The sequence below is a fragment of the Vespa velutina genome, chromosome 22, assembly GCF_912470025.1.
Source record: "Vespa velutina chromosome 22, iVesVel2.1, whole genome shotgun sequence".
Taxonomy (NCBI): domain Eukaryota; kingdom Metazoa; phylum Arthropoda; class Insecta; order Hymenoptera; family Vespidae; genus Vespa; species Vespa velutina.
The window spans coordinates 3,190,101-3,207,253 of record NC_062209.1 but is presented as its reverse complement, the minus strand read 5'-3'; the positions used below and the strand labels follow the sequence as shown (position 1 = coordinate 3,207,253).

Sequence of the window (17,153 nt, the reverse complement as noted above, 5' to 3'; positions counted from 1 at the left end):
TGTTAGTTCTACGTTAATGATTATAGATGTCTGCTCCATTCGCAACATCAGCCAATCAAAAGACGAATCGAGTTGACAATGAATGTAGCAACAAGCCGCATGATCTAGTGGAAGCCATTTCTCTTTCCTCTTAAGAAAAGGTAAATGGAAGCATGCTGTATGGCAGCGCGCTGAATATCGGTTTATTATAGTGTCATCGTTCTGTTTTTTACACAAAAAAATATCAAAATGTAATTTGTAATATAAAAATACTAATGTTGTGTAATTATTTCAGCTTTTTGAACCAGTAGAAACATGTCCGACGTGGGAACGTAAGTGTGGTTATGTGTACACAAATAATTTCATTCTAAAGTTTTTAGAGTTAAACTATATAAATAGAAGTGAGTGAATATAAATTTATGATTTATGTTCCTTAAGAATCTGTATTGTAAAGGAATTAATTATAGTAAATATGTAGATATTTGTAAAAGTGTTAACTTGATCTTTAGTCGCTTAGGTGTTAATACGGTTTTTCGTTAAACAATATTATTTATCGAATATAATTTGCAGTGATGATGGGCCTTCTGCGATCACTGCAGGAGGTCCTATGGACGTAAATACAGCACTACAAGAAGTTTTAAAAAATGCTCTCATTCACGATGGAGTAGTTCATGGTCTTCATGAAGCTGCTAAAGCATTGGACAAGTAAGTTAAATATAATTATTATTTATGAAGCATTTTGAAATTAATGAATGATGATATTTATGGCTCCCTCTTCTGAGCAGAACCCATATAAAATATACATGCTGTTTTTATGCTTTAAATTTCTGACACGACAATAACAAAGTTTTTTTTTCAGATAAAGAATACTCGTGTAAAATGTTTTCAAGTTTTTTTTTTTTTTTCTTCTATTCTTTAGGAGGCAAGCGATGCTGTGCATTTTAGCTGATAATTGCGACGAACCGATGTACAAAAAATTAGTTCAAGCACTTTGCAATGAACATCAAATTCCACTTATTAAAGTAGATAATAATAAAAAATTGGGTGAATGGGCTGGACTATGCAAAATTGACAGTGCTGGCAAAGCTCGTAAAGTCGTTGGATGCTCTTGTGTTGTTATTAAGGTAAAAATTGATAATGGAACTTTTATATTTGGAAATAATTTTGTATTAATAGAGTTTTGAACATGTTATATGATGATAAATATGGCTCCCTCTACTGAGTAGAACCCGTAATATAAAATTGCAATGCTGTAATCATGCCATTCTGATATCTTTTAAATTAATTGTTATACTTTTGTTAAAGAGAAATTATTCATTTATTTATAGAAATTTTATATTTGCAGGACTTTGGAGAAGACACACCAGCTAAAGATGTTTTGATGGAATACCTTAAACAAAGTTCTGTACATTAAATCCTTTTAATAAAATATTCTACATAATCATGGATATAAATTATTATATACCTTTATAAGTATCGATTATTTATTTATATCAGATTTGACTTTTTTATTCTCAATTTGGATTATCACTTCTGCTATTTGTTATTTTCTCACAAATATCTTTATGATTGGTCCAATCTTTTACTTGGCATTCTCTGTAAACAATATAAAATCTTTTAAGTATTGTTCCGGCAATCATCAAATATTTCACTGATTAAAAATTACCGTCCACAATACCACGCCTCCTTGCATTTGGAACAACGCTTTTTAGCTTGTTCTTGACACAAAAAACATTTTTTAATATCTATACAATCCAATTTATCCAAGTCATAGGCATCGCTTAAAATTTGTGCAGAACTTTTAATATAGTCAGTGTCCTTAGTAAATATAGACTTTGCTTGATGTTTAGCCAATTTTTTCCATTTTTTATGATATTTTTCCAAAATCATTGGTTTTATCTATGATTCAATTAAATGTACAAATGTCTTCAATATTTCTATACTCAATTTGCGTGACAGTAAAATGATGTTTTTATGTTATTTTTTTTACCTGAGGAATCACTTCGACATAGACAGGACGGGATGTTGCTGATGAAGTTGCTGACATACTTAAGTAACTTAACCATCTTTTAAGATCAATCAATGGTGCAATTTGATCTAATACGATTTCGTGCAAGTATTTCTGTAACTAAAAAACAAAGAAATTTTTTGTATTTAAATTTGCATTATTTATAAACACAGTAATGAGATACCTTTAATAAATGTGTTAGTCTGTGTTCAGTAATTTCGTAGTATGGGCCGCATTTTGGATTAAGAAGTAATTCTCGCAAACCAAACCATATTTGTGCTTCTACCTTTGAAATTTTACCTTCTTCGTTGTCTTTAACTTTGTTCCATTTACCGTCGTATAACATAAGATTTCCTAAAAGATGTCAGATAAATAATTACTCGTTTAAAACTTTATTCATCTAATTCACCTTCGGCATCATTCTTTGACCAGGGATGATTTTCGATTAGTTGAACAAGTAAATACGGAATATCGTGTACAGATAACATTCGGGAAATTGCGCAAAGTGGTAGGCTATCTAAAAATTCAGCCAAATATCGTAGAATCGAGATACATCTCATTCCAATATCGAATTCAAGTTCTTTCTTCTTTTCTAATATTTCTTCTAAGCAACAACTGATAAAAAAAAAAAAAGAAAAACGAAAAGTTAAAATAATTATCGATAGTAGAGTTAGTTTTTTTTTCTTTTTTCTTTTTTTTTTTTTCTTATCCATTCTTTACCTGGGATCTTTTAAATTTTCATATATTTCGATATCATTTCTATTGAGAAGAACAGTCACAGATTTAACCGCATAATCGATAAGATCGAGAACAGAATCGTCCATTGTAATTGCGCTTTCGCAATGAAATAAAACATTTTCTAACAATGAAGCTGCTACGTCTTCGTGATAGAATATGCTAAATAACATAAACGTATTTTCCGGCTCGTTATTTATATCGATTAAAAGGGGAAATATTTTGTGTTTCCATATATCAATTTGAATAACTTCGTATATTAAAATTGGTATCTGAAAAAGAAAATGATCTTAATAAATATAATCATGATATGATATGAAATTTTACGAATATTATTTTGGAATACGATGTACTTTTTTTAAACAAACAAACCACTCTTTGATGCTCTCCTCTCGAAAGTCACTGATTTCAAGAACACTTTGCTGATTTAGCAAGATCAATCTTTTGTGGAATTCGAACCATCTAAAATAAATTACATTTTTTATTAGATAAAAATATGCATATCTTACGAGTGATAAAAGTTTTCTACTTTTTTGTGCAGATATCTTGCAAATCCGATATTTCTAAACTCTGTACGTAAGCCTCGGCTTCCCATGGTGCAATTATATATTCTGTACTCAATGACATTTTTAATCGCTTCAGTTAAATGGTCCTCGGTAGTTTTAAAGTGTCAACCATTTGTAAATAAATTTCGGAATTTCTGTAACCCTGGTAATGTGTATTGATTAATCAGTCAATGGTGTACATTCAATAAACGTAATACATTAATATTTCTTTATCTTATTTGATTAATTCACAACAAGTATTATACACCTCAATATTAAGAAAATTGCTTATAATTCGAAATTGAATTTCAAATATCGAGATTGAAAGAACATCTAGTACTACGTGTTCGAGATGGATCGATAATATAATATAATATAATTATTTCGACTATCGATAATTTATATCTGCTTTAACCATAAATCGATTATAGCCTTACCACAAGATGGCAGATAGTTGGATGTTAATGTCGCGAACTATCTTATCATCAAAATTTGTTGACAACGTTCCTAAATCGCAGCAACTTGTAGCGATCACGCATCATGATTTATTGGATCTAAACAATGTTCAATGTTAAAATGGAATTAGAAATGTTGTTGCAAAAATGTGCCTTGACAAATAAATGTAAATATATATAAAACATAATAATTATGTTGGATACAATCAATATCCTGGTATTTAAAAAATATAATTTGTTAATTCAATTTTACTAATATATTTTTTTTTTTCCAGTTGAACAAAAGGAACAAGAAGAAAGCGAAAAAATAGAGGATGATTATTTTCAAGAAATATATGATCAATGGAAAGGCACAAAAGCAAAAGATAAAGATTTAACTTATAAAGTGATACCTAAATTTTATTTCAAGGTATAAAACTTATCAAAGTTATGATAAATATATTAAACTATAATGATCAATTTATAAAGAAAATATATATGCTTTAGTTACCTAAAGAAGATGAGATACTACCACAAAAATTAAGAGAAGAAACACGTGCATTATTTCTACAAAGACGTTCACGTCAGTTATTAGATAATAATGAATTAAAAGCACTATGGGTATTGTTAGACAAATATCATAGTCCACCTTTGTCAGGAGAAGAACAGTTGATTAATTATGAAGATTTTAAAAAAGTGGGCCAATTGGCTGGTACCAAATGTAGTCCATATTTTACTGCAGTTGTCTTTGCAAAACTTCAACAAGGTGATCAACATGGAAGAATAAGTATAATGGCATTATTTAATTATGTCATGAGGAAAGTTTGGTTACATCAAACGCGAATTGGACTTTCTTTGTATGATGTCACTGGACAAGGATACCTTAGGGAATCTGTAAGTTTAATACTTTATTATATAACCCACGAATTTTGTTTTTCTACTTCCAAAATATTTTAATTTACAATATGTATATTAATTTTTTTTTTTTTTTATATATATGTCCTTTTGTCATTTACTTTTATATAGGACCTGGAAAATTATATTTTAGAACTGATACCAACACTGCCGCAACTTGAAGGTCTTGAAAAATCATTTCATTCTTTTTATGTATGTACAGCTGTTAGAAAATTTTTATTCTTTTTGGATCCTCTTAGAACTGGAAGAGTTCGTATACAAGATATTCTGGCATGCAGTTTTCTCGACGATCTATTAGAATTACGAGATGAGGATTTACCTAAAGATTTGCAAGAAGCAAATTGGTTTTCAGCACCATCTGCTCTTAAAGTTTATGGCCAGTATCTTAACCTTGATAGAGACCATAATGGAATGCTTAATAAGGAAGAGCTTGCAGGGTATTGCCTTATAAAATTCCTTTTATATTTATATTTTCTAAATATTAAAATAATTTAAATTATTTTAAAGGTATGGAACAGGCACTTTGACCGGTGTATTTTTAGAAAGAGTGTTTCAAGAATGCTTAACTTATGAAGGGGAAATGGATTACAAAACTTATTTGGACTTTGTCTTGGCTTTGGAAAATCGACACGAACCTCAAAGCTTACATTATCTTTTTCGTATATTAGATATTAATAATCGTGGTTATCTTGATACATTTTGTCTTAATTATTTCTTTCGAGTAAGTTTGTAAAAATTATTTTTTTTTTTTTTTTTTTTGGAAATATGCTTATTAATTTATTAGTAGTATTAATATTTTTATATTACAGGCAATACAAGAGCAAATGACAATGCATGGTCAAGAACCAGTAAGTTTTGAAGATGTAAAAGATGAAATATTTGATATGGTTAAGCCAGCTAACCCATGTAAAATTACATTACAGGATTTATTATCTTGGTAAGAGAAAAATATTTGTATATTGCAAAGAATTTCTATTTTTTTGTTTCCTTTTTTTTTCTTTTATTATTATTTTTTTTTTTTTTTTAATTTTTCTACTTCAATTAAATTCTCAGTTAAATAAATTTTAAATCACATTTGCACATTTTAGTGGACAAGGTGATACAATGGTGAGTATTTTAATAGAATTTCATGGTTTCTGGGCTTATGAAAATCGTGAAGCTATGGCTGCTGATACAGGAGATGAATCATCTCATGTATGATAAATTAAAAGCATGAAAATAACATCCATATATACCTAAAGTTCCTTAATGGCTTTGCTTTTGTAAAAGTAATGATATGATATCAATGATATTATATCAGGGATGAATCATACTGAAACTATGCAGGCTATATCCTAAAACTCCTAAAATTTGAAGGAGCATACTTAAAGTCTGCACTTTTTTATAAAAAATGAACAATATATAAAATGAAAATATTCGAATATGTTATTTCAATGTTATTCTAGGAAGCGTAAGACTATACTGTATAAAATGATATGTAAATAAAATTATTTTTATAAAAATCACACACACAAACAAATAAATAAACAATTCTTTTTTCATGAATGATTTGAATTTAAAAGAAACTTAACTTTCATGACAACAAATTTTTATAACCCTAATGTCCATGATTTATAATTTATCACAGCTCTAATAGAGGGACTATTTTGCAGTAAAGAAAAGTGTATGAATAATTCCATTAATCAAATCAAGGAGATCAATAAACTGATTCCATTGACAAAGTTACCTATCACTTTTCTTTTAACTCTTGATAAAAGTTGAAGATGTTAACAAATATATTTTGAAATGAATTCACTTACGTGCTCAATCATTCATTACTAAAAATTATCCATATCCGATTCTATTGTGTTTATCAATTTGAATGATTATTTGAATCGTTTTTAGTTTAAATGCTTCAACCAATCAGATGACAATATTTTAAATGCTAACTCATAAACGGTACTGCGCCCCCCTGCGATGGTAGAGCAAATCAGTGAAAGAGCGTCGCAGTTGCTCCAATCCGATTAAATGTTCAAGTCGTGCTTTAGGACGCTCGCACTAATATTTGAATTGTTCGACAGTATAATAATTCGATAGGTTTTTTGGAATCGTTTATTGTACTCACATTATAGTTTACAAGAATTTCTTTCTTTTTTGCAATCGATATACTTGTTCCATGAATGATATCGTTAAAGCGGATTGATAATTGAACGTTATTTTTTAACAGCTTGACGAGCGTCGTATTATAGCATGGCGGTTGTGTTTAAATACAACGGTCGAAAATAACGAATTTTACGTATGTGTGTAGTGCTAAAGAATCTATAAACTTTTTGTGACATTTTATCAAAAAGAGATATATATATATATGTAAGAAATAAGTTATTCCAAGTGGCAGTAGTACATTTCGGTAGTTTGAAAATTGTTATACGTTTATCCTTAAAATAAAGAAAAATCACGAACAATGGATCCATGGATTCAAGTAAGTCCCAAGTATAATAGAAAGTACATATTGTCTTACTATACCAGTGATTAAATTTTAAATTCATTTAATTTAATTTTTTCATTGTCCATTCTATATAATTCTACATATTATTAGCATATTATCTATATAATTTTACATATTATTTGTTTTATTTTAATTTTTCTTCCAATTTTTATTTGTCATTCCGTAATTAATATTATTTACATACAATTATAATTTGTATGTAAATTATCATATCATTAGTTTTTCTATCATACAAATTATTTTATCATCAGTTCTTCTACGTAATATCTCTCTCTCAATTTCTCTTTAATTTTTTCCTTTCGTATTATTTATTATAGCGAATGTTGGAACGTGCTAAGGCAAGGGGAGAAAAATTAAATATGCAATTGTCTAATGCTGGGCATGACGTTAGAAGAAGACGAAGTCCATTAAAAGATGCTAATGCAATTTTAGCACAAGCAGCAGGTATAATTATTCTAATGTTCAAATTGATTGAAATTTATAATTTTTATTATTTTATTTGATGATCATTTTTGAACTTAATATTAAAAATTTCCTTTATAGTAAGCAAAAACAAAAGCCCAGCAAAATCGCCAATAAAATTAACAACAGAAGAATCTCCTAAAAAATCTGTAAAAAAATATAGTCCTTCAAAAACGATAGTTGAAGAAGAAACTAAACAGATTGGTAAAGAGAATGGTAATGTAGGTATAAGCAATGTCAAGTCAAAGCTACAAAGGCTGGGAAAGCTATATTCTGGTAAGCCTGAATGTGTGAACACCCACACAGTTCCTTTAAAACTGGTTTCTAATACTATCTCATTGTGTTTGTATATGGTAACTGTGGTACAAGTACACAATGTAACTCTCCTTATTTGATTTGCTTCTTATCATGCTTAATATTATTGAATAATTTCATTAAAAAAGGCTTTATTATATCGACCCACGTATTTTATTTCAATAGTTCTTGATTTTTTTCTTATTATAAATTTCTAATATTCTATGATGAATTTATAATAATGTAAGAATTTATTTTTCACACGTAGAAGATACTAGCCGTGAATTAAGTTCACCTATTCATAGAACAGAAGAAAAATTTTATACTGAAGAGGATCAAATAGGATTGAAATCAGCAAAGAAAGGTGCCAGGCTTGATAGATTGGCAGCTCTTGCCTCAACCATTAATAATTGGGAAGATGATTTATCACATCCAACTTTTGTAAGTATATGTAACAAATTTTAATATTTATTATAAATAGCCATTTATTGAAAATTTATCATTTGTAGACAAAAACAACGCCCACTAAGGCAGAACAAATACAAGCTAAATTTAATGACAAAGTGAAGAATACGGCAGAACCACAACCAAGTACAAGTGGATGCAGTAAATGGAATAGTGGTAGTAATTCCGAAGCTAGTTCAAGCAGACAATTTAAGTGGGATAAAACTATGCTACAGAGCTTAGTAAGTATTTTTATTATATATTATTTTTATATTCATTTCTAAAAACATATTCATAAAAGATAAATCGTACAAAATAGTAATATGATTTTACAAAGGACTAAAGCTTTAGAAGATTTTTCTGTGAAATATATATTAGTATTATCTTTCATTATAAATATATGATATAATTATATATGTATATATACATATATATATATATAGTTTTAAAACAAAACAAAAAATAGTAAATTTATTAGATGGATATTTACAGGAGGCTCAAGGCTTTAGTCGTACAAAAAGCAATTGTCGTCTAGTGTATGACTTTAAGAGTTGTTCTCAGGAAACAGGAGCAGGCCCATCAAATTCCCCATCAAAAAAAGATACAAATTCCGTGCAAAAACAAGAAGACAAGCATATATCAAACTCGAAACTTAACGTAGTAATAGAGGGCAAGGTGACAGACGATGAGAATGTGCATAAAAGTACAAATAGGACGATTAAGGATGCCGAAAATCCAAATTCAAATACATCAGAAAAAACAGTAAGGACTACTACAAATACCAATATAAACAATTCTAGAGTAACACCTAGATTTGGTTTTAATGGCTCACCGAAGAGTCCACTACCTGGTTCATCACCTGGTTCTGTGTTGAGTAAAGCTTCCATGTTTGAATCGCGGAATAATGACGTTAAGACAAAAGATCCAGCTCAAATGAGCCTATCTGAAAGAAAAGCTCTTTTCGAAAAAAATAAGGATGAAGCACCTTTAATTCCAAAAGCACCACTTACCATGTCTATACCACCTAGTAAATTACATGAAAAGGAGACGTCTAATTCACCATCTGGACATGGGACAGGTATGTTATATCTATTATTATATATGCTATTTAAGACGCGATACTTATAAGTACATAATTATATTTCTTTTTTTCTCTGATAGATATGCCTGTAATCAATCGTAAAGCTGAAAGTTCTAATCGAGTCATTGCTCAGCGTGCTATATTTGAACATGGTCACACTCAAGAATTAGAAAATAATATATTACGTTCTGCTCAAATTGAAAGACAACGAGAATTAGATATGTTACGTTCACGTTTCAACACGAATAAAGAAATAGCGCAAGTCGCAGCTGGTTCTTGCATTAGAACAAGCGAAAGTAGTGAAGGAAAATCGAATTCACCGAAGAATTCTCCTATTTGTTCTGTCAAACCTACACCAGCACTGGTAATATATCTTAATCCTTTAATTATCTTAAGACTTATATAAATCAAGATGATTTATAAAATTATTAAAAATTATAGGATAATGTTATCCCGCACGCGCCACCACCACCACCACCGCCGCTTCCGCAGTCAACAAAAAACTCGATCGGAAAACATAATTCAGAGCAAGAAAAATCATCGCCAGTTAAACGACATGGTAAGGGTGTACATTTTAAATTAAAAAAAATTTCTTTTTCTTATACAATTAAAATCTATTATATTACTCTTTGAGTTAATAAATATTTGATTTATTTTTAAATTACAGGCAACTTACCAAGAATACAACAAATTGTCACATTATCAGATGCTAAGCGTATACGTGTGTGTCCTCCGAAATCTGGATGCCTGTATCCTAATCTTTCAGAAATTGAAAATAACACAGGAACGGATACAGAGTACACCGTTGATAGTACAGAACCAGCAACTGTTACTTTGGAAGAAAACACTACTGAGAGTGAATCAATTACAGAAGCTGAATATTACGTTCAAGTAAAATATATTATAATGCAAGAAAATTATGCAATTAACAAACGAAAGTATACTTATATTCTAATTTTTTTTTTTTCTTTTTTTTTTTTCTTTTTTTTTTTGTAGGACAACGAAACCGAATTAGATAGCGAAGAAGAAGAAGTTGAAGATGTAAACACTAGTTTAGGAAGAAGCATTTTGCGTGAAGTGAATCAACAGATTATGAGGAACAAAAAGGTAATACGATTTTTAATTAATTTGATTTTTTTCTCTTAAAAAATACGATTGTAATTATTCTGATTCAATGCACTTTCGTATTTACAGAGATCGATCGAACCCGATCCAGATAGTACTACATCCGATATATCTGTATTAGATGAAATGGATGAATATTTGGACGAATGTCTTGCAGTACAAGAGAGAAATGTTAAAAATTTTTATCAGGATGGACCAACACCCCCCAAAATAAATAGAGGTGGAAAAAGTCCATCATCTTCTTCTACAAGTTTTAAATACACTCATGGGTAAGATTTTCTTCTATATCGCAAAATGAATATTCGTTATTCGCATAATTACATTTTACTTATATTAATCTTTACCTTTTTAGATCACAATTTCGTTCTCCCATTAAATTCGTGACTCCAGATAAGAGTGAAGAACCATGTATTGTAGAAGGTGATAATCATACGCCTTTAATGCACACCGTCAGCTTTTACAGGCGTCAACAATCAGAAGTGAGTAAATAATAGTTCAAGTTTTGATTGTACATACATATATACATAAATAAATTTCATTATTTAATTCATACGTGTTTAATTAATTCAAAATTATAGTTGCGAACACCGAAAGGTACCCCTTCTCGTTCGGTAACAAAAATTATAGACACTGTTTCTGATATTACGGAGCCTGTAAAAGATGAAACGATGTTAGTGCAAGAAAAGGTGAAGCATTTATTAGACGAAGTCTGCAAGCAGCAAACGATCATTGGTCAAGCTAGTCAAGCTTTAAATTTATGTAGTTCTACAATTGAATTTAATGGTTCACAAGAGCAAGTCGAAGGAGAAAGACTTCTACTTATTGCTAGTAATTTCATAATTTTTTATTATATTATTTTGATTAAAATTTTTATAGCTTTAGAGTCCCTTATAATCGAAATATGATTTTTAAAATAGTTCATAGGAGACAAGCCGCTCTAAATGAGGTTCAAAGATTAAAAGTTGAGGGTACATTGAGACCTGCTGTACCAGGTTCACCAGAAATAGAAGATACTGGATCACTTACAGTATCAGCCATTACATTACCATTGAGACGCGAATATTTACGAAGTATTGCTACAAGTGAGTATTAATCGTTCACTTTTACTATATTTTGTGAACAAATTCAATCATAAAGATTTTATAGATACGTGCCTTCATTTTGTCTGTTTGATACGTTATTTGGAGGAAGTATTAACTACACCAGTGGTTCTTGCTGAATCAGGCGATTCTTGTTTACGCTTTCCTTCGACCTTAAAATTACAAAATTTATACAGTGATTTTAAAATCACCGTCGAAATTTATTCTCTTCAAACTCAAGCTGAAATGCTTCCCCACGAAGTTAAATATCACATTCATAACAATGGCGGTGGATGGAACTCTGGTAATAGCAGCAAAGATAGCAAAAAGGTAAAATTATATTTGTTTCTTTTCTTTCGCATTCGCGTAGTGCGACTATCTTATAAATTTACAATTTTTATAGCACACATCTAAAACGCCTAAGAAATGTTCAAAAATCGAAAATCGCTTGGTAATGCCAAATGTTCAAAGTCCAGCAGGGCCTTCAGCAGTTCGATCTACTGCTTTTCATTTATCTGGTTATGTTGTTTTTAGTCTCAAAGAAATACACCGTCAACAATTCACTTTAAATAAGGTACGACGTGCATTCATTTTAGATAACCTGTTGACAATTTAATAATAAATTCCAAGATAAATCAATAAGAAAGAGAGATAAAAAATACTTGAAATATATTGCATTATCGTATTGCAGGTTCCACAGCAATCCCCACTAGAAGGTCGATTGCAAATGCATGTGTCTTGTGAGCCCTCAATAACGGTGGAATATCATAATTTCCTTACAATATTTGAATATGTTTCTGGTTTTGGCATCTGGCAAAGAAGGTGGTGCCTCCTCAAAGGAACTACATTATCATATTATAAATATCCTTATCATGAGGGCAAGAAAACTCCTTTAGGAAGTCTTGATTTACGTGGTAATTATTATTTATTACAATATAAATATATATGTATGTATGTATGTTTTGTAATGGTTTATATATTTTATTATTCCTTATCGTAGGTATTTCTACAAAAAATGTAGAATTAGCACCTCTGAGCATTTGCATGCGTGCCAATACAGTTTTACTTGAAACAAAAAGAGGAGCACAACCTGGTGATGTCGATAGTCTTATCATGGTAACAAATGGATCTGAAACAACCATTAGGTAAGTAGTAAATTATACAATCCTAATAATAAATTTAAGATAATATTTAATATATGGGAATATTTTTACAGACATCTTTTCTCAGCTGATACAAAAGAAGATAGGCTAGAATGGTGTTCAAAGCTTAACAAGGTATTACATTTAATACGAATCTGGGGCAATACCTCATGAATATAATATCATAGAATAATGAATATGTTACATTGCAACGTATTTGAGTATATACTTTTAGTAAATATTAGTAAAATATAATTTAGGCTTATTTAATGCGCGTATGCATTTTTAAATAATGCAATAAATATTTAAATTCTATTATATTTGTTAAAGAATAGTAATTTTTTTCGTCGTAGAATATAATAGTGAATATGAAAATATTTCTCTTAAATCTCAAATAATGAGATGCGGTATATATAATTTAAACCGCGAAATAATGTACAATTTGAACATGATTTAACGTATGTCTAAACAAATTCGATTGTTTAATTACTTGGATAAATTATTTTGCTGGTGTTTGAAAGTATTACAATATGTAATGTTCATTTCTTATACATACGGAAAAAGTCAATCCATAAAACATAAATAAAAATCATAACGAGCTCTTATTGCAAAGAAACATCATTGATAAAATCATACAATGTATATTCATGTGATCTTTTAACGAGAGAATATGTTACGTTGAAAAAATATATATGTTGTTTTTATTAAAAAAAAAAAATAATATATTAATATTTTTCAATTAGAATTCTTTTGATATTCTATATTAAATATTATCGTAGTAGAATTATATTTTTCTTTGCATTAAGAATTACTCTGTTATATTTTTTAATTTCTCGTTTTCATTTTTTTTATGCGAGTTGCATTTTTGACTTTATTTGTATCATTTAAATGTAACATTACATGTGTATACTATAGGCACGCCATTATTTTTCTACGAATGCTTAAGCAGACTAAAAATTGAATCGACAAATTTGATTTCAAAAAACGTTGTGTCATGCTCAATTATACGTTTCTTTTTTTTAATGTTCAGACAAGAGTAACAAAAATGTTTTATTGTAACGACATATTACTAACATTTTGTAAATAGTCGAATTATGATGAATTAATGCGGTGTAGTGATCAACTAATATATATATATATATATATATACCCTCACACACACACACACACACATATATATATATATATGTATGTGGATATATATTCATAAATATTTACATACTTATATTTTTACATATCTTCACAAATTTTTGTACCTTCGCCTTATATGTATACAGATTTTTTAATATAAGATATAAAGATATTTCTTTATATGTACGAACAAGTTCATACTCGTTTTTGTTTTCTTTTTAACAGACCAATTAAATATATTGCTCTTATGAATTCTTCATGTATAATAAAAAATTTCGATCCGTTATATAAGTAGTAAAAATGATTTGGATTTTGTTAAAAAGAAAAATCATTTCTCGCTTGTGGATATGTTTAGGAAGGACATTGCAATATAAATAAAGATTCAATACCACATACAAGTTTATATGCATATGCTGCATTATTATTACAGATACAAATAGGTACATATGTAAAAAAGGAAGGAGAAAAGTGTGTCTTGTAATGTGATATTTGCGACGCTAAAATGAACACTACGCCGTCGTCTCGCTTAGTTTGCTTAGAACGAACTCTTCGATGTCTCTCGTTCAAAGTGTTTGTTGGCAGTTTATAAATGTTACATCATGTACCGTATCTGCGGAACGAGCACGTTTTTCGCGGGTAGCACGTGAGCGCATAAGATCGTAGAACATTTGTATACTTTGCTCCACGCGATACATCTCGATATCTTTCAAGGGAAATTATTTCCGAATTGAATCTCTAGAAATTGTGAATTTTTCTTTCTTTTTTTCTTTTCTTCGTACAAATTTATACGTATTAAAAGAAGAAAAAAAAAAAAAAAAAAAAAAAAAAAAAAAAAAAGAAAAGAAAAAATCATCGAAGCTTCGATCGTTGATATCTCTCGCGCGATGTATTATATAAGAAAATACGATTCGGCGGGAAAGTAATCCTAAAAGAAAAAGAAAAGGAAGAAGCGCAGAAGAAAAGAAGAAAAGTAATGAGAAAGGAGGAGAAAGGAAGGAGAAAGGAAACGAAGAAAATTTTGAATCGAAAGCAACGATCGAAGGCTTCGTGAATAGAAGAACACTTCGCACTTGTGAATCGCGCGTCTCGCAGCGTACATGGAACATACATGTAATGACGGAATATTGTTTATGCGCTTTTATGCGGGTATGTCAAAAAATCCTAAGTGACGTGTTGTTAGCGTAAAATTCCTTCGGCTCCTCGAGTCCTCTTTTTTTATTTCGAAACGAGCTGAATGTTAGGATGGAAGCCATCCTTGTCGGCAGTGTAATCGACCCTAAAATCAAAGACAATCAAAGACAATAGTTCTATCGTTGCTGTTGATCTTTTTTATATTCCTTTTTTTTTTTTTTTTTTTTTCTTTAATACTCTTTTTATTCCTTTCGTTTATTAAATATTTTTCTTCTAAATTAATTGAATTTTGCTTGTACCTGTACGTATGACCGTCCGGAGATATGAAAGAAAAGCTACCCGTGACGGCTAATTCTTCGTCGTCCGTACCCTCATTTCTAAGCTCCGCTGTTTCGTCTCTTTTTTGTCCATCGCTTTGCTCGTAACTGAAGTGATATCCACCTACTCCGATATTGTTCACTTCCTCCTGCTTTACAATTGTGATATCATTCGGATTACCTTGCGGTGCTGCGAGACTCGCGACCAAAAGAGTCGCTAGAATGATGACCTGCGTGTTAAAAAACTATTATCAATTATTATAATATTGTCATTGTTATTAATTCGTTTGTTTCTTTTTTGGAATTTCGCTAAACGTCAAAGTTTATGGAAAAAAGAAAGAAAAAGGAATCAAAGACGCTAAGTATTACGACAAAGAAAAAGAAAAAAAAAATACGCGTAATCGGATTCACTTTATTCCGTCGAAAGAATCGTCCTCTAAAAAATTATTCGTGTATCGATGTGTATATTCCCGCTATGAAAGCTCGATATTGGACGGACGGAAGATCAATCGATAGTGATTTTCACCGAGAGAATTTGAAGAGACATTAAAACTTGGTTTCCTCTTTCGAATGTCTGGATTACACGCGAGAGCTCGTGCGCGTTGTCTGTCTCGCTCGCACGCACAAACGTCACAGATCCTCTTCACTTTCACTGTTACGCAAAAAAAGAATTTGGATGCTGCTTCGGGGATCGATCAAGTCGTCCTCGTCGTTGTAGTCGTAATCGTTGCCGGCGGCTTTTGTACCCACGAATTTTTTCGATACACGATCTCGGATCAATCGTTTCGTCTCTAATGCAATATATATGTATATATTTTTTTTCTCTCTGTGTTTCTTTTTTATTTAAATATATCTGCGTTCCTTTTCCTTTCTTTTTTATTTTAATTCTCTCTCTCTCTCTCTCTCTCTCTCTCTCTCTCTCTCTCTCTCTCTCTCTCTCTCTCTCTCTCTCTCTCTTTCTTTCTTTATTCATAATCACACGCACCGTCTTCATTATGAGATTTCTTTAAGTACGTTCGTAATAAACGTCTTCTTTGCACCCTTTCGTCCTTTAACGACGAACCGATACGTGATACCAGGGATGTGCGGTACATCTGCCTTTATATAGTCGGAAAATCGCAGTAGATGCATCCCCCCACTCGCGATGGCCTCCGAGATTCATTTGATCGCTACTCCCCCTCGTGCTTGCTTGCTTCTGCCCAGGATGCATCCGCGATGCACCACGATGCACCGCGAGAGCTATTCGACGCGCATTCGTTCGTCGTTGATAGAAACGCGTTTACTTTGCCTTACTCCTGAGAGAAACCACCTTCGTACTCAAGATCGTCCTTTATTTCGTAATCTATGATAGCACTCATCGATCGTTTCATACCGTATCTAATAAACGATACATAACGATGTAAATATTGTACTTGCATCGATTATTTTGCGATTAATGGAATCATTTGCTCAAAGTATGTATTATTATAATGAAAAAATAACAATGACCTCCCATTGAGACCGCCCACTTGCGGAAGTTTACTATGAGAACGTATAATTTGAAAACTCTTTCTTTACCTCTCGTCACGTTTTTCAATTGACCTATGAGCATTTGATAAAAAATTTTTTTATCTAACATAGACATTTAATAGATCATGCATGTAACGAATAAGAATAATTTGTAATTTCTCATGAATTACATTTATATGGGAACTTAGAAATGATAAATAGTGGGGGTGAGCGGAGAGGGTTTATGAAAGTCCTTCAACTTTCGTAATTCAATGGGATGAGAAATTCGTGATAAACGAATGTCAGTTGCATCACGATAAATGCCAGTGCACCTGTTCGTCCTTAAAAACCACCGATC

At 30.6% G+C, this 17,153-nt stretch overlaps 5 protein-coding genes across 9 annotated transcripts; 3 read left to right on the top strand and 2 right to left on the bottom strand.

The window, feature by feature from the left end:
• Positions 1–48: 48 nt before the first annotated feature.
• LOC124956421 (40S ribosomal protein S12) lies at positions 49–1,420 on the top strand. 2 transcript variants are annotated; one of them, XM_047512212.1, is made up of 5 exons: positions 49–140; positions 275–311; positions 550–684; positions 899–1,103; positions 1,325–1,420. In XM_047512212.1, the coding sequence occupies exons 2-5, from the start codon at positions 295–297 to the stop codon at positions 1,391–1,393; spliced, it is 426 nt and encodes a 141-aa protein (XP_047368168.1). In that variant the 5' UTR covers positions 49–140; positions 275–294; the 3' UTR covers positions 1,394–1,420. The 2 variants fall into 2 exon arrangements, with proteins under 2 accessions (XP_047368168.1, XP_047368169.1); XM_047512213.1 differs by lacking the exon at positions 49–140 and having other exon boundaries at positions 275–380.
• Positions 777–6,614, bottom strand: LOC124956419 (zinc finger MYND domain-containing protein 10). Of its 2 annotated transcripts, XM_047512209.1 has the most exons (10): positions 6,416–6,614; positions 3,705–3,821; positions 3,252–3,430; positions 3,076–3,184; positions 2,708–2,994; positions 2,397–2,602; positions 2,172–2,341; positions 1,970–2,107; positions 1,646–1,878; positions 777–1,575 (listed from the first exon to the last, which is right to left on the bottom strand). In XM_047512209.1, exons 3-10 carry the CDS (start codon positions 3,347–3,349, stop codon positions 1,494–1,496), a joined length of 1,323 nt encoding a protein of 440 aa, XP_047368165.1. In that variant the 5' UTR covers positions 3,350–3,430; positions 3,705–3,821; positions 6,416–6,614; the 3' UTR covers positions 777–1,493. The 2 variants fall into 2 exon arrangements, with proteins under 2 accessions (XP_047368165.1, XP_047368167.1); XM_047512211.1 differs by lacking the exons at positions 3,705–3,821; positions 6,416–6,614 and adding an exon at positions 3,536–3,625.
• LOC124956418 (serine/threonine-protein phosphatase 2A regulatory subunit B'' subunit gamma-like) lies at positions 3,692–6,121 on the top strand. Its single transcript, XM_047512208.1, has 7 exons — positions 3,692–3,889; positions 3,998–4,131; positions 4,209–4,595; positions 4,728–5,053; positions 5,124–5,337; positions 5,426–5,553; positions 5,705–6,121. The coding sequence occupies exons 1-7, from the start codon at positions 3,829–3,831 to the stop codon at positions 5,814–5,816; spliced, it is 1,362 nt and encodes a 453-aa protein (XP_047368164.1). The 5' UTR covers positions 3,692–3,828; the 3' UTR covers positions 5,817–6,121.
• LOC124956416 (anillin) lies at positions 6,608–16,132 on the top strand. 3 transcript variants are annotated; one of them, XM_047512205.1, is made up of 19 exons: positions 6,608–7,074; positions 7,419–7,545; positions 7,645–7,839; positions 8,126–8,298; positions 8,367–8,543; positions 8,863–9,379; positions 9,463–9,746; positions 9,824–9,941; positions 10,050–10,273; positions 10,379–10,489; positions 10,577–10,776; positions 10,860–10,986; positions 11,086–11,335; positions 11,425–11,589; positions 11,654–11,916; positions 11,990–12,160; positions 12,278–12,500; positions 12,587–12,731; positions 12,803–16,132. In XM_047512205.1, the coding sequence occupies exons 1-19, from the start codon at positions 7,057–7,059 to the stop codon at positions 12,900–12,902; spliced, it is 3,588 nt and encodes a 1,195-aa protein (XP_047368161.1). In that variant the 5' UTR covers positions 6,608–7,056; the 3' UTR covers positions 12,903–16,132. The 3 variants fall into 3 exon arrangements, with proteins under 3 accessions (XP_047368161.1, XP_047368160.1, XP_047368162.1); XM_047512204.1 differs by having other exon boundaries at positions 8,794–9,379; XM_047512206.1 differs by lacking the exon at positions 11,990–12,160 and having other exon boundaries at positions 8,794–9,379.
• On the bottom strand, positions 14,253–16,448 carry LOC124956423 (flexible cuticle protein 12-like). Its single transcript, XM_047512216.1, has 3 exons — positions 16,293–16,448; positions 15,290–15,537; positions 14,253–15,135 (listed from the first exon to the last, which is right to left on the bottom strand). Exons 1-3 carry the CDS (start codon positions 16,299–16,301, stop codon positions 15,075–15,077), a joined length of 318 nt encoding a protein of 105 aa, XP_047368172.1. The 5' UTR covers positions 16,302–16,448; the 3' UTR covers positions 14,253–15,074.
• Positions 16,449–17,153: the final 705 nt, after the last annotated feature.